General features: G+C 41.7%; 1 protein-coding gene across 10 annotated transcripts in view; it reads left to right on the top strand.

Annotated features, from left to right (window-relative positions):
* Kansl3 (KAT8 regulatory NSL complex subunit 3) overlaps positions 1-22,084 on the top strand; it is a 57,653-nt gene that overhangs the window by 11,371 nt on the left and 24,198 nt on the right. For all 10 annotated transcript variants that reach the window (XM_045147226.1, XM_045147228.1, XM_045147231.1 and 7 more), the window contains 3 exons: positions 8,720-8,810; positions 8,894-9,079; positions 21,837-21,968. In XM_045147226.1, coding sequence (XP_045003161.1) covers positions 8,720-8,810; positions 8,894-9,079; positions 21,837-21,968 — 409 coding nt within the window. The remainder of the gene's footprint in view (positions 1-8,719; positions 8,811-8,893; positions 9,080-21,836; positions 21,969-22,084) is intronic.

The following is a 22,084-nucleotide window of genomic DNA, read 5'->3' as shown; positions in this document are numbered from 1 at the left end:
TTTCCTTCTTTTCCTTGACTTGCTTGTTAGATTGCTATTTCCTTTCTTCCTGTATAAAGCCAGGTAAATTACAGTTTCCCAAATTGAGAACTCCATGGACTCTCCATAGAGAATACTAGTCACCTTTTATCTAGCGTATCTATGTCTGGCCTTTGCTAGTAAATAGGTGATATTTTGTGAAATTACTAAAATCTGTCTGCTTGATTGAATTGTCTGGGTCATGGGTTGTCAAACTGACTCATGAGGGCAGATTTAATCTATTGCTTACTTTTTATTTTATTATTATTTTTTGGTTTTTCAAGGTAGGAGTTCACTCTAGCCCAGGCTGACCTGGAATTCACCATGTAGTCTCAGGGTAGCCTTGAATTTTGGCAAATCTTCTTCCTTTTCTTCCTGAGTGCTGGGATTAAAGATGTGCATCACCACACCTGGCCTATTGCTTATATATATACTTTTGTATGGCTTATGAGCCAAGAAGAGTTATTCATGACATGAAATTCAGTGATTCCTGTCTGTGAATAAAGTTTACTGGAGAGGCTGGGGAGATAGCTCAGTGATAAAAGGCACTTACTTGCAAAGCCTTCTGGCCAGGTTTAATTCCCATCACCCATGTAAGCCAGGTTTGATGGTACATGCCTTTAATCCCAGCACATGGGAGGCAAAGGTAGGAGGATCACTGGGAGCTTGAGGTCAGCCTGGGCTAGAGTGAGACCCTACCTTGAAAAAAGTTTATTGGGATTGCTTAGTGGTTAAAAGCCCTTGCTTGCAAAGCATAAATGCCTGGGTTCAGTTTCCCAGTGCTTTCATAAAGCCACATGTGCAAAGGTAGTCCATGTGTCTGGGTTTTGTTTGCAGTGGTACTGGGTCCTTGCATACCCACTCTTACTTTCTTTCTCTTTTTGCAAATAAATAAGTTAATTTTTAAAAGTTTATTGGCGTACAGCTATGTTCACTCCTTAAGTATTGCCCATGACTGCTTTTGCACTACAACCATATGCTTTTAAGCCCTAATTTATTTGTTCTTTTTCTTTTTAATTTTAATTTTTATTTATCCATCTTGAGAGAGTAAGTGAGAGAGGGAGAATGAGGCAGATTGATAGAACAGGTGCACCATGGCATCCAGCCATTGCAGATGAACTCCAGTTGCATGTACCTCCTTAACGCATCTGGCTTACATGGGTACTAGGGAATTGAACTTGGGGGTACTAGGCTTCCCAGGCAAGTGTGAATTGGCATGCTACAGCCTCAGTCACTGAAATTGAACTCCAGATGCTTGCACCACCTACTGTGCACTTGCCTCACTTTTGTGTGTCTGCCTAATGTGGGTCTGGAGAGTAGAACACGGGTCCTTAGGCTTTGCAGGCAAGCTCCTTAACTGCTAAGCCATCTCTCTAGCACCCCTCCTTTTCTTAAATAAAGCTTGCTTTCTCTTTTTCCTTCCCTTTTTTTTGTTTGTTTGTTTTTTGAGATAAGGTCTCACTCTAGGCCAACCTAGAATTCACTCTGTAGACTCAAGGTAGCCTCGAACTCTCTGTGATCCTACTTCTGCCTCCCTAGTGGTGGGATTAAAAGCATGTGCCACCACACCTGCCTCTTTTTGGTTTTCTCAAGGTAGGGTTTCATTTTAGTCCAGGCTGACCTAGAACTCAGTTGGTAGCCCCAGTCTGGCTTTGGAACTCATATCTGTTTTCCTACCTTAGGCTCCTGGGATTAAAGTATGTGCCACCACATTCAGCTTAATCTGTGTACTTTCTCATTTTCCAACAAGTTAACAGATCAGGATCATGTTTTTGTGTCTGTTTCATAGCACATAAGTTGGAATTATATTTGGTGGCTGAGCAGTTTAATTCTAAAGATGTTATCACCTTCTGTCATTCTTAAAACATTTGTCTGATGGAAAGATTCATTAGATATACTGCTTTTGGAAGATATCTGACAAATTTTATTTATTTGAGAGACAGAAAGAGGCAGATAGAGAAAAAGAGAGAAAATGGGCATGCCAGGGCCATCAGCCACTGTAAACGAACCCCAGACTCATGCGTCACCATTTGCATCTGGCTTTCATGGGTCCTGGGGAACTGAACCTGGGTCCTTGGCTTCACAGGCAATGCCTTAACTGCCAAGTCATCTCTCTAGCCCCATATCTAACTTTTAAAAAATATTGTATTTATTTATTTACTTGAGAAAGAGAGCCAGTGAGAGGTAGAAACATAAATATATAGAGAGAGGGAGGGAGAGAGAGAGAGAGAAAATGAGAATATGGGTGCCCCAGGGCCTCTAGCCATTGCAAACGAATTTCTGGTGCATGCCCACCTTGTGTGTTTGGCTCTATGTGAGTACTGGGGAATCAAACCTGTGTCCTTTGGCTTTGCAGGCAAGTGCCCTAAACCTAAAACATTTCTCCAGCCCAGAGACATATCTTTTATATATGTATATGTATGTATGTATGTATGTATGTATGTATGTATGTTTTGTTTTGTTTTGTTTTTCAAGGTAGGGTCTCCCTCTAGCCCAGGCTGAACTGGAATTTACTATGTAGTCTCAGGATGGCCACGAACTCATGGAGGTCTACCTACCTCTGCCTCTGAGTGCTGAAATTAAAGGTTTGTGCCACTATACCTGGCCAATATCTGACATTTTGATGGAAAAAAATCTAACATTGAAAAGCAGTCTGCCTTATCTTTGAAATTAGAATGTTTAAATTCAGCAATATAAAAAATTCTTCTCTGAACTTTGTCTAATTATATAATCTAAATTCTTGTATGCTTACTCTTAGGCTGGATGCTTGAAATTTTAAGTCCAAGATCTTTGAGTTTTTCATTTTCCCCTCCTTTCTACCCCCATCTACTCTCTTTTTGATCCTTTTTTTTTCTCTTATTTGTGTGGCTTACCGAGTTTTTCTGATACTCTGTCTTGCCTCATTTGACTTTCATTAAAAAAAATCCTTTAGGGCTGGAGAGGTGGCTTAGCAGTTGAGGAGCTTGCCTGTGAAGCCTGACTCATGTATTTTAAATCTCCAGGTCGTATGTAAGCCAGACACACAGTGATGCAAGCTTGCAAGGTCACACAAGTGCATAAGGGGGCACATGCGTCTGGAGTTAGATTGCCATGGCTGGAGGCCTGGCGTGTCCATTCCCTCCCTCCTGCATTGAAAAATAAATTCTTTAGGCATTTTAGTATTGAGTAGTCCCTTTTAAAAATACTTACTTTTTATGTATGTATTAAAATTTTTTGTTTATTTTTATTTATTTGAGAGTGACAGAGAGAGAGAATGGGCACGCCAGGGTGGCTTCTTGCCACCTCAAACTCCAGACCCATGTGCCACTTTGTGTGTCTGGCTTTACATGGATACTAGGGAGCCAAACTCTGGGTTTAAGCTTTGCAAGCAAGCACTTTCAACTGTTGAGCCATCTCCCCAATCCTGAATGGTCTCTTGAAACAGGGAATTAATGGTTACTTTAAAACTATTAGGTTTGCCTGGCATAGTGACATATGTCTATAATTTGAGCCCTTGGGAGGCTAAGGCAGAATGACCCACATTTGAGGCCAACCTGGGCTGCAAGTAAGACCCTATCTCAATTGGGGAGGTAATATGATGGAGATGGAATGTCAAAGGGGAAAGTGTTGTGGGGGGAGGGTATTACCATGGGATTTTTTTTTATAATCATGGAAAATGTTAATAAAAATTAAATTTAAAAAAAAGACCCTATCTCAAGAAAGAAAAAGAAAATGAACAGTTTTTTTCTATGACCAATGTGCTATTTTGGTAGCCTTGCCTAAGATGAGCCAGGGGCTAGCATGTCATTCAGGTTTGGTTAGACCATAGTAAATAAAAGGTTATCTGATCTCATCTAAGAAATGAAGAAAAGGATTTTTTCCCCTTACTCAGTGAAAATTAAACTAGGTTTTAGGGGAGGGGGAAGTTGACTCATCACAGTTCCCATCAACTTCTGACTGTTTAGAGTTGTATTTAAAGTTCTGTCTTCTGTTTTGAATTTTTCCTTAATTATATCTTTTGCATGCTCATTATCTTAATCTTGGGTTAGATCATTTTTTTCTGCCCACTTAATTTTCCAGCCTCCCACAAAGCTGACAGCATGCAGAGAACATATTTAAATTCTTGAGATCACTTTTTATATATATCCAGCAACAATCCTAAGAACTTTTTCTTGAATTGTAGACTCTCAATTTTGTGGGTTTCATCTGTAATTGTTGAATGGTAGTGATTTCTTTTTTTATTGACAACTTCCATAATTACAGACAATAAACCATGGTAATTTTCTTTCCTCCTCACTTTCCCCTTCACAACTCCACTCTCTATCATATCACCTCCCCCTTTCAACCCGTCTCTCTTTTATTTTGATGTTATCATCTTTTCCTCCTGTTATGATGGTCTTCTGTGGGTGGTGTCAGGTGCTGCGAGGTTGTGGATATCCAGGCCATTTTGTGTCTGGAAGAACATCGTAAGGAGTCCTACCCTACCTTTGGCTCTTACATTCTTTCCGCCACCTCTTCAGCAATGGACCCTGAGCCATGCATGGAAGGTGTGATTGAGATATTGCAGTGCTGAGCACTGCTCTGTCACTTCTCAGCACCAAGATGCCTTTTGAGTCATTCCAAGGTCACCACCATCTGGAAAGAGAAGGTTGTCTAACCAAAACTGAGAGTAGCGTTAATATATGGGTATGAACATTAAAAGTGTTTCCTGGGAAGTTTGATGAGCATAGTGTATGCATTTAGCCAGACACCACCAACAGATGTTACACTCCTTAGGGGCTCATGACACCCCCCCCCCCTTTCCCAATGGTAGTAATTTCTATAGTTTTTTTTTTTTGGTTTTTTGAAGTAGGGTCTCACTCTGGCCCAGGCTGACCTGGAATTCACTATGTAGTCTCAGGGTAGCCTCGAACACATGGCTATCCTCCTACCTCCGCCTTCCTAGTGCTGGGATTAAAGGTGTGTGTGCCACCATGGCTGGCTTCTGTAGCTTTATTTTTTTAAAATTTATTCATTTATTTATTTATTTGAGAGCTGGGCGTGGTGTTGCACGCCTTTAATCCCAGCACTTGGGAGGCAGAGGTAGGAGGATCACCATGAGTTCCAGGCCACCCTAGCACTACACAGTGAATTCCAGGTCAGCCTGGGCTAGAGTGAGACCCTACTTCAAAAAACCAAAAAAAAAAAAAAATTAAATTAAATTAAAAAAATATATATTTATTTATTTATTTGAGAGTGACAGAGGACGAGACAGGTAGGTAGAGAATGGGCACACCAGGGCCTCCAGACATTGCAAACAAACTCCAGATGCATGTGCCACCTTGTGCATCTGGCATTCGTGGGTCCTGGGGAATCGAGTCTCGAACTGAGGTCTTTAGGCTTCACAGGCAAGTACTTAACCACTAAGCCATCTTGCCAGCCCTTCTGTAGCTATTTTAGCACCCTTTTTTGTTTTGATCATTTTCCTCTCACATAATTTTGGATTTCATAATGAAAGTGAGCCTAAAAAATAGGAACTATGTCTTACATAATGTAGAGTGGCAAGTTTGGAAATGTTGGTACTTCATATATTAGGCATCATTCTCTGTTCTTAGAGCTGAAGTTCGCAGTGTGATTAATGGGCTTTGAGAAAGTTCCAGTTGTTGAACATCAAAAATTACATTCATTACTTAGCTCAGTTGCGTATATGCTAGCATTATTACTAATTATTACTAAGGCTACGATGAAGTACCACTTTTGTGATTATGATCATTAGGTCCTTTGAATATATTATTTTCCCAGAACTGGAAACTGAAATTTTTGGTGTTTTGAGGGAGGGTTTCATTCTTGCCCATGCTGATCTGAAATTCACTATGTAATCTCAGGGTGGCCTTGAACTCAAAGCAATCCCCCCACCTCCCAAGGGCTGGGATTAAAGGTATGTGCACCACACCTGGCAAAACTAAAAATTTTAACACTGAACAGGAGCACTTTCTTTTTCTTTTGTGTTGTTGTCTTCATTTTTAATTTTTAAAAATTTTTTTTTGTTTTGTTTATTTTTACTTATTCATTTGAGAGCGACAGAGAGAGAGAGAGAGAGAATGGACGTGCCAGGGCCTCCAGCCACTGCAAATGAACTCCAGATGCGTGCGCCCCCTTGTGCATCTGACTAACGTGGGTCCTGGGGAATCGAGCCTTGAACCAGGGTCCATAGGCTTCACAGGCAAGCGCTTAACCGCCAACTCATCTCTCCAGCCCTTTATTTAAATTTTATTAACATTTTCCATGATTATAAAAAAAATCCCATGGTAATACCCTCCCCCCACTTTCTCCTTTGACATTCCATTCTCCATCATATTACCTCCCCATCTCAATCATTGTCTTTTTAAATTTTAATCTTAATTAATTTATTTGACAGAAAGAGGTAGAGAGAGAATGGGCACACCAGGGCTCCTAGCTGCTGCAGACAAAATCCAGTCGCATGTGCCACCTTGAACATCTGGCTTACGTGGGCCCTGGGTAATTGAACCTGGGTCCTTTGGCTTTGCAGGCAAGCACCTTACCCACTAAGCCATCCTTCCAGCCCTATCCTTTCTATCTCTTGAGTGCAGGGATTACAGGCATGTACTGCTGCACTCAGTGTATTTGGCATTGGGGGTGGAACCCAGGACTTTGTGCATGTTAGGCAAGCAACTCTTATCAACTGAGCTACTTCTCTGTGGACGGTGTGGGGGTCCATGTCAACCCAAGGAAAGAAATCTTGCTTCCAAGACATGTCTTAGGGTTGGGTTCAGTCACCCCAGACCCCAGGACAGGTATACTTTCATGAGAATATAAAGATAGATGTGCATATGTACACGGGGGAGAAGGAAGGACTGGTCATTACAACTGAAATAAACAGTTAAAAAAGTCAACCAAAATGCTAGGAACTAGAACTCAACCAGACATTGAAAACAGAGGTAGGTACATTAGTATGGTGATTTATTGTTGTGTCTCCAAAGAGCTTTTCTGCACTATTTTTGAACTATCTGTTTCCTTTTACCTCTACCTGATTCTCAACTGCCCTCAGAATGACTATACCTGAGGAATGATACTCAGACAAGTGTGTTGTATATTTCAGAAGTGTGAAGCCCAAAACCAAACAAACAAAAAGTTAAGAGTTAGTGGTAGAGTATTTAGCTAGAATGCCTGCCTATCTCGTTTGAAATTTATTTTGGTATAAAATGTGTTATGTAGGGTTCCACATTTTCTTTTTCCAACTAGCTGCTGGTTGTCTCAGCCCTACTTAGTGGCTTTGTCCCTACTGATATGAAATACTACCTTGATTGATCTCATTTTGTCTAGTACTCATTTTTTAAAACATTTTTAGGGGCTGATGAGATGCCTTAGTGGCTCAGGTGTTTGCCTAAAAAGCCAGAGGACCCAAGTTCAATTCCCCAGGACCTACGTAAGCTAGATGCATAAGGTGGCACGTGCGTCTAGAGTTCAGTTACAGTGGCTGAAGGCTCTGGAGTGCTTATTTTAAATTTGAATTTTTTAAAAAAAATTTATTATTTGAGAATGAGAGAATGGGCACTCTGGGATCTCTAGCCACTACAAACAAACTCCAGACACATGTGCCACTGTGTGCATCTGGCTTTACATATCTACTGGGGAATTGAACCTGGATTCTTATGTTTTTCAGGAAAGTACTTTAACTGCTGAGCCCTTTTTTATTTTTTATTTTTTTTTGAGACAGTGCTGGCTGGCGTAGAACTCGTTGCAATTCTCCTGTCTCTGCCTCCTGAGAACTAAGATTACAGGAATGAGTCACCACAACCAGCTTCTGCTTAATTTTTTTAATTTATTTATTTTATTTTAGGCTTTTCAAGATAGGGTCTTACTCTAGCCCAGGCTGACCTGGACTTCACTATGGGGAGTCTCAGGGTGGCCTTGAACTCATGGTGATCCTACTACCTCTGCCTCCCAAGTGCTGGGATTAAGGTGTGTGCCACCACGCCCAGCTATATTTTTATTTATTTCATTTTGTGTTTTTGGTTTATTAAGGTTCTGTCTTGCTCTAGCCCAGGCTGACCTGGAATTCACTATGTGTGGTCTCAGGGTGGTCTGGAATTCATGGCAATCCTACCTCTACTTCCCAAGTGCTGGGGTTAAAGGCATGTGCTCGGCTTTGGAGAGAGAGAGTGAGTGTGTGCGTGTGCATGCGTGCATGTGTGTGTGTGTGTGTGTGTGTGTGTGTGTGTGTGTATGTTATTTATTTGAAAGGAGAAAGAGAAGAGAGACAGACTAGGCATGCCAGGGCCTCTAGCCGCTACAAACTCCACATGCATGCACCACTTTGTGCATCTGGCTTTATGTGAATACTGGGGAATTGAACCAGGGTTGCTAGGTTTTGCAGGCAAGTGCCTTAATCACTCAGTCATCTCTCCAGCACTCTTATGTATATTTGTTCACAAAAAGAAACTCAAACATACCTGTGCAGTGGCATCATGTCTTTATTAGTAGCAGTATATTACTAACTAATCTGATTATTTTAGCCACTAAGTAAACAGCTAGTAGTGAAGACTTCCTTTATATCTGGTTTGGCTTGAAATGTGTATGATTGATACAAACATGTCTGAGGTGATTTGTTTGAAGAACTGGAGTCTAGGTCTTATGTCTTTATAACAGAAGCGACAATGTTGTGTGGTGAGTATGTGTGGGAACTCCCCAGGGTCTCCTGTAATGCCTGTTTCTTTTTCAGGACTGGCTGGACCCTGGCCCAGAGCAAGCTCTTTAACAAGATTCTCAAGGCCCTGCAGTCTGACCGTCTGGCCCGCCTGGCCAATGAAGGGGTGAGGCATCTGTCATCTGCTTACAGTGGGCTGGCTAACTCACTTGGAACTCCTGTTTTATTCCTTCTACTAACATCTTTCAGGCTTGCAATGAGCCCGTGTTGCGCCGTGTTGCTGTGGATAAGTGTGCAAGGAGGGTGCGGCAGGCTCTGGCGAGTGTGAGCTGGGACACCAAGCTGATCCAGTGGCTGCACACCACCCTTGTGGAGACCTTGAGTCTGCCCATGCTAGCTGCGTACCTGGATGCTTTGCAGACACTGAAAGGAAAGGTAAGGCTGTGTGGTTGTTTTGTCCTAGCAGTAGCCAGCCTCTGCTATGGGTTTAGGATGTGGGGGGTTGGCCATTACCTGGCCAACTTGTAGGCCACGGTTGAAGCTATCAGATTTGTTCTTAAAAGTAGGAGGCATGGCCGGGTGTGGTGGTACATGCCTTTAATCCCAGCACTGGGAGGCAGAGGTAGGAGGATCATTGTGAATTCAAGGCCACCCTGAGATTCCATAGTGAATTCCAGGTCAGCCTGGGCCAGAGTGAGACCCTACCTCAAGAAACTAAAGAGAAAAGTAGGAGACATGGTATCATTTTAGGTGTGTGTCTGGTATACTTTTTTTCCAGCCCTTCCATCCTCTGGATGAGATATGGAGCCTGAAAACCAGAATACACATTTAAACTCTGTAGCCCCACAGCTTGTGGTTTGAGTAATCACTGAATTGAATTGTTTTGGAGATGATGGGTTTACCAGGGAAGATTGTTGATAAGGAGGGTGTAAGAAGCAGATTTCTGGCATTCAGAAGGTAGGGTTACTTAGCAAGGAGGGTCTGACACATGTCTTTACTCATCAAGGGATGAACTGTCAGTACCACCACTGAGACTATAACAGTTCATTACAAACATATCATTATATGCCTCTGCTTTATTACTTAGTATTGGCACAGCAATAAAGTGTTTTGCTTGGAGATTCCACTTTGTGACGTTAGTGTCTGTCTGCATTGGGCTGTCCTAAGCCTTGTGGGCAGCAGGTTCTGAAATTCAAATTGCCTGCCTGCTCTAAGCTCTTACTACTGCTTGAGTTGCTTCATAAACTCAGACCAGTGTCTTCAGTTCCTCTTCTCCAAAGTATGGCTGACAACAGTACCGTCAAGGATTCTTGTGAAAATTAATCAGGGTTGGAGAGATTGCTCAGTGATTAGGGCACTTGCCTACAAAGCCTGACTACCCAGATTTAATTGTCCAGTATCCACATAAAACTAGATGCACAGAGTCACATGCATCTGGAGTTGGTCTGCAGTGGCAAGAGACCCTAGCATGCCCACTTATTCTCCCTCCCCATATGCAGATAAATAAATGAATAAATAAATAAATAAGGACTGGAGGGATGGCTTAACACTTAGGGTGTTAGCCTACAAAGCCAAAGAACCCAGGTTCAATTCCCTAGGACACATGTTAGCCAGATGCACAATGGGGCACACACGTCTGGAGTTCGTTTGCAGTGGCTGGAGGCCCTGGTGTACCCATTTTTTCTCTCTCCCTTTTTCTCTCTGTCAAATAAATAAACATAAGCAAAATATTTAAAAAATAAATAAGAACAAAAAAATAGTTGATCCAGCTAATACACAAAGTGGCACATGCATTTGGAGTTCATTTGCAAAGACTAGAGGCCCTGGTGTACCCATGTTCATTCATTCATTTATTTATTTGTTCATTCATTCTCTCTTTGCATATAAATAAATATTTAAAAAGAAAGAAAGAAAGAACAAAAGATGGCCAGGTGTGGTGGCACATGTGTACCTTTAATCCCAGCACTTGGGAGACAGGTAGGAGGATCACCCTGAGGCTACCAAATGAAGTCCAGCTCAGTCTGGGCTAGAATTGCGACCCTACCTTAAAAACAAACAAACTCAAAAAGAGCCTGTTTAACTTCATTTATTGCTGTTTTGGATGAGAATTAGCTGTTAATCTCCCCTTACTCTATTGGATGCTTCCAGTTTCAGGCTTCTGTTCCTCCAAGGCAGTTACTATTTCACTTCCACAAATTATTTGTATGTTTGCTTTCCCTACGCCTTGTTAATTAAATTCCTTTGCAGGGCTACTCTGTTGCCTTGTAATAGCAACTGCTGCATAAACATTTTATTTCCTGAGATAACTGAGTCTAATGGTTATAATTCTCTAATTTCTCCTGCACGTATCTTTTTAGTGTCATTTCTCCCCCCCCCCCTTTTCTTTTTCTGAGGTAGAGTCTCACTGTAGCCCAGGCTAATACACTATGTGGTCTCAGGGTGGCCTTGAGCTCACTATGGTCCTCCTAACTTTGTTTTTCATTTACTTACTTATCTCAAACTTGTATATAGAGAACAAATAAGGGATTTCAAGGAACATAAGTAACATACTCCAGTTACTCCAATGCATTGTCCCAGTTTGTGTACACTCACAGGCCCTCAAACCCAGGGATGCTAGGCAATGACTAATACTGAAGCACTTTACCACACTCCAGCTCTAGTCTCTCTCTAAATTAGTAGCAGTTTATCTTAGCCTGCTGCCTTTGAAGTTTTACTTTATATCAAATCACACTTAATTTCTTAAAACCTGTTATTGCTTCTTTTGTTTCTTAGGTAGGATCCCACTCTAGCCAAGACTTAACTGTACCCCAGGTTGGCTTTGAACTCATGATAATCCTTCTCTTTAGCCTCCTGAGAACTTTTATTTACTTATTTTTAATTTATTTGCAAGGAGAGATAATGAAAGAGAATGGGTGCACCAGGGCTTCTTGCCACTGCAAGAAGGTGGCCTGGAACTCATGATCCTCCTACCTCTGCCTCCCCAGTGCTGGGATTAAAGGCGTGTGCACCTGTTGGCTTATTTGGCCTGGCTGGCCAAATTTAAGACTTGCAGTGTCTACTGTAGAGTATCTCCACTGGTGATTTCTCACTCTCCTGTTGAACTGCATGCAACGTAGCTTTTTCCAGCTGGACTACGTGGAGGAGGTTTTCAGCTCAGCTCCATCAGGATTTCTCAGTGATCTTGAGCCCAAGTATGTGGAGTCTTCAGCAACAGGGTCTTACCATCTATTAAATCAAGAGCCTATCAAGAGCCTCGGCAATGGCCTATAATGTTTTGGGGGTATCAGTGAACTCCCTGGCCAACAACTCACTGGAAGGTATCTCACCCTTGACACTGAAAATTTTCTACTAACATTCCATGGCTTCTGAGTGCTGCATTGTCCAAAAGAGTAGGTTTCCATATGACTTATTTATATCCTCTTAGATTTTGATTAGCCCTCCCTCGACCTTTCCTTTGCTCAGTCTCTTTCCCTGACTTCACTTAGGCCTTTTCACCCCCATTAATCTGTTCTTCTACTTACAAATGTACAATACCATCATCTTAAGCACCCCCTTGCTTCCTTTCTAGTTTCTTTATATCCCCATTCTACCTTACTGGCCTCTACTACTGAGTTTTATTCCTACTCACATAGAAGTCCAATCATTTGTAGCTAGGATATACATAAGAGAAAGAACATGAGACACTTGGCTTTCTGGGCCTGGGTTACCCCACTAATACTTTCCAGGTCCATCTATTTACCTGCAAATTTTATAATTTCATTTTTACCGCTGAGTAGAATTCCATTGTATAGATGTACCACATCTTCATTATCCACTCATCAGTTGAGGGACATCTAAATTGGTTCCATTGCCTAGTTTTTGTGAATAGAACAGCAATAAACATGGTTGAGCAAGTATCTCTGAGGTAGTGAGATGAGTCCTTAGGATATATGCCTAGGAGTGCTATAGCTGGGTCATATGGTAGGTCAGTTTTAACTGTCTCAGGAACCTTCACACTGATTTCCACAATGGCTGGACCAGATTGCATTCCTACCAACAGTATAGAAGGGTTCTTTTTCCACATCCTTGCCAGCATTTATGGTCATTTGTTTTCACAATGGTGGCCATTCTTACAGGGATGAGTTGCAATCTCAGTGTAGTTTTAATCTTCATTTCCCTGCTGGTAGGGATGTGGAACATAATTTTAGTTGTTTTTATGCCATCTGTATTTCTTCTTTTGAGAACTCTCTATTTACATAGCACATTTTTAAAATGTATTTTTTATTTTTATTTATTTGAGAATGAGGCAGTGGAAAAGAGAAAGAATGTGCACACCAGGGTATCCAGCTGCTGCAAATGTACTCCATTTGCATGTGCTACCTTGTACATCTGGCTTACATGGATACTGGGGAATCGAACTGAGGTCCTTTGGCTTTGCAGTTAAGCGCCTTAACGACTAAGCCATCTCTTTATCCTCCATAGACCATTTTGTAATTGGGTTGTTTGACTTCTTATTAGTTTTTTGAGTTCTTTGTATAGTTTGGATATTAATCAGATGTATAGCTGACAAAGATTTTCTCCCATTCTATAGTATAGGTTAAAATCAGGTATGGTGATACCACCAGCCTTATTTTTGTTGCTCAGTATTATTTTAAATATTTGTTTTTTGTGATTCCAAATGAATTTTTGGATTTTTATTTTCAAGGTAGGGTTTCACTGTAGTCCAGGCTGACCTGGAATTCACTATGTAGTCTCAGGGTGGTCTCGAACTCACTGGGATCCTCCTACCTCTGCCTTCCGAGTGCTGGGATTAAAGGCGTGAGCCACCACGCCCAGCTGGATTTTCTTTTTAATTTCCATGAAGAACGCCGTTGGAATTTTGGTGGTGATTTCATTAAATGTGTAGATTGCTTTTGGTAAGATTGCCATTTTCACAATACTGATTCTTCCAATCCAGGAACAAGGGATGTTTTTCCATTTTCTAGTGTCTTCTGCAATTTCTCGCTTCAGTGTTTTAAAGTTTTTATTGTGGTGATCCTTTACTTCCTTGGTTAGGTTTATTGCAAGGTACTTTATTTTCTTTGATGCAGTTGTGAAAGGGAGTGATTGTCTGATTTCATCTTCTGTGTGTTTGTTGTTAGCATATAGGAAGGCTACTGATTTCTGTCTATTTATTTTGTATCCTGCTACATGGCTACAGGTGGTTATCAGCTCGAACAGTTGCTGGTAGAGTCTTTTTTGGTTTTTCGAGGTAGGGTCTCACTGTAGCCCAGGCTGATCTGGAATTCACTATGGAGTCTCAGGGTGGCCTCGAACTCATGGTGATCCTCCAACCTCTGCCTCCCAGGTGCTGGGATTAAAGGCGTGTGCCACTACGCCTGGCCCTTCTGGTAGAGTCTTTAGGGTCCTTTATGTATAGAATCATGTCATCTGCAAATAATGGTAACTTGATCTCTTCTTTTCCAATTTGTATCCCTTTTATGTGTGCCTCTTGCCTTATTGCTATGGCTAAGACTTCCAGTACTATATAAAGTAAAAGTGGAGACAGTGGACACCCTTGTCTTGTTCCTGATTTAAGTGGAAAAACTTCCATTTTTTCCCCATTTAGTAATATGTTGGCTGTAGGCTTGTCATAAATAGCCTTTATTATATTGAGATATGTTCCTTCTATTCCCAATCTCTGTAGGACTTTTATCATGAAGGGATGTCAGATTTTTGTCAAATGCTTTTTCTGCATCTATTGAGAAGATCATGTGTCTTTTGTCCTTCAGTCCATTTATATATATATAATGCATTACATTTATCAATTTACATATTTTGAACCATCCCTGCATCTCTAGGATAAAGCCTACTTGTCAGGGTCAGTGATCTTTCTGATAGGTTCTTGTATTCTGTTTGCCAATATTTTGTTGAGTATTTTTGCATCTATGTTTGTGAGGGAGATTGATCTGTAATTTTCTTTTTTTGTTCTATCTTTGCCTGGTTTTGGTATCAGGGTGATTTTGGCTTCTTAGAAGGAGTTTGTATCTCCTCTCTCTTTTGGTCAGATTTGCTTAGGGTTTATCAATCTTGTTTATCCTTTCAAAGAACCAACTCTTTGTTTCATTGATTCTTTGGATTGCTTTTTTTGTTTGTTTGTTTCTATTTCATTAATTTCTGCCCTAATCTTTATTATTTCTTCCCATCTACTGATTTTCAGTTTGCCTTTTTCTTCTTTTTCCAAGGATGTAAGGTGAGGCATTAGGTCGTTTACTAGAGACCTTTCTAATTTCTTAATATAGGCACTTAAAGCTACAAATTTACTTCTTTGGACTGCCTTCATTGTGTCCCAAAGATTTTGGTATGTGTGTTCTCATTATCATTTAACTCTATAAATTTTTTTATTTCCTTGTTTTTTGGGTTTTTTTTGGGTTTTTTTTTTTTTTTTTTTTTTTTTTGGTTTTTCGAGGTAGGGTCTCACTCTAGCGCAGGCTGATCTGGAATTCACTATGGAGTCTCAGGGTGGCCTCGAACTCACTGCGATCCTCCTACCTCTGCCTCCCAAGGGCTGGGATTAAAGGCGTGCGCCACCATGCCTGGCTCTTCTTGATTTCTTCATTGATTTCTCCATTTGTCATTTAGTAGTGTATTGTTTAGTTTCCATGATATTGTGTATGCTCTATAGCTTTTCTTGCTATTGATTTGTAGTTTGATTCCATTGTGGTCAGATAGAATGCAAGGAATTATTTCAATTTTCCTGTCTTTTGTAAGATATGTTTTGTGTCCTAATATATGGTCTGTTTTAGAGAATGTTCCATGTGCTGCTGAAAAGAATGTCCTGTATATATCTGTTAGGTCCATTTCTTCTATGACCTCATTTAATCCACATGCCTCTCTGTTTATTTTTTCTCGGGATGACCTGTCAATTGATGAGAGTGGGGTGTTTGGTGTTATCTGTGACCTCAGTTCTAATAGTGTTTGTTTGATGCATTTGGGAGCCTCCATGTTAGGTGCATATATGTTTAGGATTGTAATGTCCTCCTGCTGGAGTGTGCCTTAAATCAATATAAAGTGACCTTCCTTATCTTTGTTAACTAATGTTGGACTGAAGTCTACCTTGTCAGATATTAGGATAGCAACCCCTGCTTGTTTTATAGGCCCATTTTCTTGAAACATCGTTTTCCAACCTTTCACCCTAAGATAGTGTCCATCCTTTGTAGAAAGGTGAGTTTCTTGGAGGCAAAAAATTGAAGGATCCTGTTTTTTAACCCAGTCTGCAAACATCTGTCTTTTGGTTGGGGCTTTGAGGCCTTTGATATTAAGAGATATTATTGAAAGGTGTGTATTTCTTTTTGCCATTTTTTTTTTTTTTTTGGTAGTTCTTCTGGTTTTACCTTTGCTCTCTTGTGTTAACTAGTATTCTTTGCTTTTTCCAGGTTCCTTATATGTGTGCTTTTCTTTCTTTTAAGCATGGAAGATTCTTTCAAGTATTTACTGTAGAGCTGGTTTTGTCATCAAATACTTCTTTAGCCTGCTTTTGTTGTGGAATGTCCTTATATCTCCGTCTATTTGAATGGATAGTTTTGCAGGGTAAAGTAACCTTGGTTGACAGTTGTTATCTTTCAGAACTTGGAATACATCAGTGCCAAGCCCTTCTGGCTTTTAAATTTGTGTTGAGTAATCTGCTGTGATCCTGATGGGCTTGCCTTTGTAAGTAACTTGATTTTTCTAACTGCTTTCAATATTTTTTTCTTTGGTTTGTGTGTTTGGTAGTTTGATTGTAATATGGTGAGGAGAGGTTCTTTAATTAAACAATGTATACATTCAGTGAAAAACAACACAGTATTTATGCAAGAGTAAGTATGAAGACAACCTGATCCTCTAACAAAGTCATTGTACTTTGGGGTGTATGGTGCCCCACATCCTTAATCCTGTCAACTGGGATGCTAAGATTTCTGTTCTGTAGAGGGTTTCAAGGTCAGTTTGTGACTGAGTTAGACTCTGCTCCAATAAACAACCGAAGAGGAGACAAAGGCACTATAAATCAGGAAGCAACAAATGACAAGCCCAAAATACAGCTTATTTAAGGATGGCAAATCCGACCATCTATTAGCTTTAACATATGATTTATCTTGATATGGAAGGTGCAATTAGCACTTCTGGTTCAGGCTCATATACCAGGCTTATTTGGCGGGTAATGTCCTGGTGTAATCCCAGTTACCCTTTTGGATGATTTTGGTCTTAGTTATGCTGGGCTCCTACTTGGGTTCCTCTTTGGTGCCCTGTGGGTTCAAGTAGGATGGGTGGTCATTGGATCACTGCTTTGGTCACTGGTCCTGGGTGCTGTGAGCTCCCTTCCCCTGGTCTTTGGTGCTTGCTGGCGCTTGCACTGGCCATGGGGGAGGGGAGGCTGTGGATGGTGGCTCTAGTTCTCCTCAGTCCACATGATCCTCTACCTCATGATCTACTCCTGTGTTGTTCGCTGTGGTTCTCCTTTCACGTTTCTTGAGTTTTCCAAGATCTCTAGTGTAAGTGGAAAATCCCCTCAACTGGCTTTTTCTGGATGCTCTGGATCTCTCCTGCTTCTCTGTTGCCTTTGGTAATTTCTTATACACCTCACTTTTTAGTAGAAGGGTGTATTTTGCTGGTTTTTTTTTTTTTTTCTCCCCTAGGCTGCTTTCACATGGTTCCTAAGCTGCCATGTTAACTGGAAGACCACCAGACTTATTTTTGTTCTTCAAAATAGTTTTGGCTATTCAAGAAGTTTTGTCCTTCCATGTGAATTTTAGGATTGTTTTTTTCTATTTCTGTGAAGAATGCCATTGGCATTTTGATGGGGATTGCATTAAACATGTAGATTGCTTTTGGTAAAATTGACATTTCACAATATTGATTCTTCCAATCCCAAGAACATGGGATGCCTTTCCATTTCCTTGAGTGGTTTAAAGTTTTCATTGTAGAGATTTTCACTTCCTTGGTTAGGTTTGTTCCAAGATACTTTTTGTTTCTTGAAGCCGTTTTTTTGTTTGTTTGTTTGTTTGTTTTTTGCTTTTCGAGGTAGGGTCTCATTCTGGTCCAGGCTGACTTGGAATTACCTGTATCATCTCAGGGTGGCCTTGAACTCATGGCAATCCTCCTACCTCTGCCTCCCGAGTGCTGGGATTAAAGGCGTGCGCCACCACGCCTAACTTTATTCTCAGCATGTTTGTTGTTAGTATATACGAAGATTATTCTGTATCCTGCTATATTGCTATAAGTGTTTATCAGCTCTAACACAATATAGTAGAAGATTGTGGGGCAGGGTCTGTGTAGCTATTTTTTTTTAATTTTTATGATTTATTTGAGAAAGAGAGAGAATGGGCACATCAGGGCCTCTGGCCACTGCAAATGAACTCTAGACACATGCACACCTTGTGCATCTGGCTTACAGGGGTACTGGGGTTTGAACTTGGGTCCTTAGCCTTCGCAGGCAAATACCTAAACTGCTAAGCCATCTGTCCAGCCCAATGTAGCTAATCTTGAACTTGCTATGTGGTCTAGGCAGGCCTCAAATTGAATTCACAATTCTTGTCTCAACTTCCAAAGTATTAGGATTACAAATATATGGCATCTTATCTGGCTTCCCCCCTACCAAAGTTTTCTCTCTGTCCCCCCCCCCCCCTCGAGGTAGGGTCTCTAGCCCAGGCTGACTTGGAATTCACTATGTAGTCTTAGGGTGGTCGAACTCATGGTGACCTTCCTACCTTGACCTCCCAAGTGCTGGGATTGAAGGCATGAGGCTGAGGTAGGAGGATTTCAGGGTAGGAGGATTGCAGTGAGTCTCCTGGAGACTACATGGTGAATTCAGGTCTGCCTGGGCTAGAGCAAGACCCTGCCTCGAAAAACGGAGGGGGAATAAAGGTGTGTGCTACCACGCACAGCTCACCACCTTGCTTCCTTAAAATATATTTTTGTGCCAGGCGAGGTGGTGCATGCCTTTAATCCCAACACTCAGGAGGCAGAGGTAGGAGGTTCACCATTAGTTCGAGGCCTCCCTGAGACTACAGAGTGAAAACCAGGTATGGTGGTTTGATTCAGGTGTCCCCCATAAACTTAGGTGTTCTGAATGCTAGGTTGGAGCTGATGTACTTGGGAATTAATGTCTTCCGGAGGCATTGCATTGTGGGGGTGGGCTTATTTGTGTTACAGCCAGTTACCCCATGCCAGTGTTGGGCACACACTCCTATTGCTGTGGTCCAACGTATGTTGGCCAGGAGGTGAAGTCCACTCTGTGCTCATGCCATCGTTTTTCTCTGCCATCATGGAGCTTCCCCTCAACCTTGTAAGCCAAAATAAACCTCTTTCTCCCACAAGCTGCTCTTGGTTGGGCAATTTCTACCAGTAATGCAAACCTGACTGCAACACCAGGTCAGTCTGGGCTAGAGTGAGACCCTACCTGGGTTAAAAAAAAAAAAAAAAAAATTGCCACATGTGGTGGCACACACTTCTCCCAGCACTTGGGAGGCAGAGGTAAAAGGATTGTTGTGAGTTTGAAGCTTGCATGAAACTACATAGCGAATTAAAGGTTAGGTTGGGCTAGAGTGAAACCCTACCTTGAAAAGCAGAACAAAGAAAAAAAAGTTTTATTTTTTTGTTATATGTGAGAGGGGCAGAGAAAGAGTAAATATGGGCATGACAGGGCCTCCTGCCATTGCAAAGAACCCCTGTTTTGCGCATCTGGCTTTACATGGGAACTTGGGATATCAAACCTGGGCCATCACACTTTGCAAGCACGCCATCAACTGTTGAGTCATCTCTCCTGCCCCTTCCCCTTGTATTTTATGAGACAGGGTCTCTCACTGAACTTGCTGCTCTCCAGGCCCTAGACCTCACGGATCCGCCCGTCATTACTTCCCCAACACTGGGATACAGGCCCATGTGACTCTGCCTAGTATTTTATGTGTGGGTGCCTGGGGAATCTAAATTCAGTTCTTATACTTGCTCTTGCAAGTGCTTAATCTACTTAGTCATCTTGCCTTATCTCTTTTTTTAAAAAAATTAATTTATTTTGAGAGAGAGACAGAGAAGGAAAGGCAGAGAGAATGGGCATGCCAGGGCTTTTAGCTACTGCAAACAAACTCTAGATGCATGTGCTCCCTTGTGCATCTGGCTTGTGTGGGTCCTGGGTCCTTAGGCTTCACAGGCAGATACCTTAAGTGCTAAGCCATCTCTCCAGCCCCCTCCCCCTCTTTTTTGAGGCAAAATGTAGCTATAGCCCAGGGTGACCTAAAACACCAGCCCCAGTCTGGCTTTGAACTCATGTGGATCTTCCTATCTCACCCTCGCCCTCCCAAGGCAGAAATTATATATGTATATGTGTGTATTTTTTTTTCCCCCTGAGGTGAGATCTCGTTCTAGTATAGGCTGACAAGGATTTCACTCTGTAGTGTCAGGTTGGCCTGGAACTCTTGGCAGTCCTCCCTCTCAAGTGCTGGGATTAAAGGCATATTCCACTATACCCAGTTTAGACCTAGCTTTCTGTGTGAATTTCTAATATGTTTTCTTAAGGAAGATTCCCAGAAGTGCATTTGTAAATTCCCTGATGCATATCAAGTTTACTTTTTTATTTTTTCCCTTGAGGTTGGGTCTTGCTCCAGTCCGAACTGACCTGGAATTTGCTATGCAGTTTCAGGGTGACCTCAAACTCAAAGTGATCCTTCTACCTTTGCCTTCCAAGTGCTGGAATTAAAGGCGTGCTCTACCAGGCCAGGCTCAACAATTTACTTTCTGAAAGATCAGATCTACTTTCCTCTCGTGGTGGGAGCCGTCTACTTATTTGTACCTTTTCTCACAAGGAAGGTTTTACAGTCAGGTTTACATTGCTGGTAGAAATTACACCACCAAGAGCAGCCTGTGGGGGAAAAAAGAGGTTTATTTTGGCTTTCATGCTCAAGGGGGAAGCTCCATGATGGCAGGGAAAATGACAACATGAACAGAGGGTGGACATCACCCCCAGGCCAACATAAGGTGGACAACAGCAACAGGAAGAGTGTGCCAAACACTGGCATGGGGAAACTGGCTAAAACACTCATAAGCTCACCCCCAACAATGCACTGCCTCCAGTAGCCATTAATTCCCATTCTCTATCAGCTGGGAACCTAGCATTCAGAACACCTAAGTTTATGGGGGACACCTGAATCAAACCACCACATTCTGCCCCTGACCCTCATAAACTGATAACCATACATGTTGTAAAATGCAATGCATTCATCCAACTTTAAAAGTCCCCATAGTTTTTATCAATTCCAATGATGTTCATACATCCCCATAGTTCAAGATCTTTTAACTGAGCCATAATACCAAAAAATAACCTCAAAAAACCCACAATGGCACAGAGTAAACATTCACACTGCAAAAGATGGCATTGGAGATAGCAAAGAAATTTTCAACCCATACAAGATTAAAACAGGGCAAACATCAAACTCTTAAAGTCCAACACCTCTAGTCAATGACAAATCTCCAAATCTGATAATTCTAACCAGCAGCAAGTCTCTGGTGATCCAATTCTGCCCCTCCAGCTAGACTTACTCAGTTGTAGAAAACTTCATGGGGGCTGGTAGCTTTCCTTGACAGCCATCTTGTGGTTCTGGCATCTCCCCTGGTCTCCATTGCAATCCACGGTTCATCCTCATGGCTCCATTGAGTCTCCATGCAGGCATCCAGCAACCTGCTTCACACTGCCCATGGCCATTTCCAAAACACAAGACCATGTTGCAAACTCAATGACCCTCTCTTTCCTGCATTTGTTATACTCCATAATACCAGGTAGGGTACCAATTTGTTAATCCAGGGGGAAATAAAGCAGACTTTGAAGAACAGACACTCCTTGAGCACTCAGACCTCTTCAAAACAGTCTACATTCTTCCTGTTGCTCAAGTGCAGGTCTGCTGGCCCCACCTCAAAGGTTGTAATCTCTTGAACAATTTGCAGGTGAATAGGCAGCAGTTTAGGCCCAAATAAGGGGGCCAACATAAGGTGGACAACAGGAGCAGGAGAGTGTGCCCAACACTGGCATGGGAAAACTGGCTATAACACCCATAAGCCCACCCGAAACTATACACCTCCAGGAGGCTTTAATTTTCATTTGCCATCAGCGGGGTACCTTGCATTCAGAACACCTAAGTTTATGGGGACACCTGAATCAAACCACCACAGAAGGTTTGAGATGATTAAATTTTGTCTTCTTTCTTTCTAGATCCCAACCTTGATTGATCGGATGCTTGTATCGTCTAATACAAAGACTGGAGCTGCAGGAGCTGAGGCCTTATCTCTCCTTCTGAAGAGGCCCTGGGACCCTGCTGTGGGCGTGCTTTCTCATAACAAACCAGTGAGTTGGATGTTCAGGCTTCACTGTGGCACATGTAATGTTTAGTATCCTTAGGAACTTGTAAGAGAATGATATGTGGGTCATTTTTTCACTAATAACTTTTTTAATAGTCCCTA

The sequence above is a fragment of the Jaculus jaculus genome, chromosome 4 (assembly GCF_020740685.1).
Source record: "Jaculus jaculus isolate mJacJac1 chromosome 4, mJacJac1.mat.Y.cur, whole genome shotgun sequence".
NCBI classification, from domain to species: Eukaryota; Metazoa; Chordata; class Mammalia; order Rodentia; family Dipodidae; genus Jaculus; species Jaculus jaculus.
This window is presented reverse-complemented; position numbering and strand designations above follow the sequence as displayed.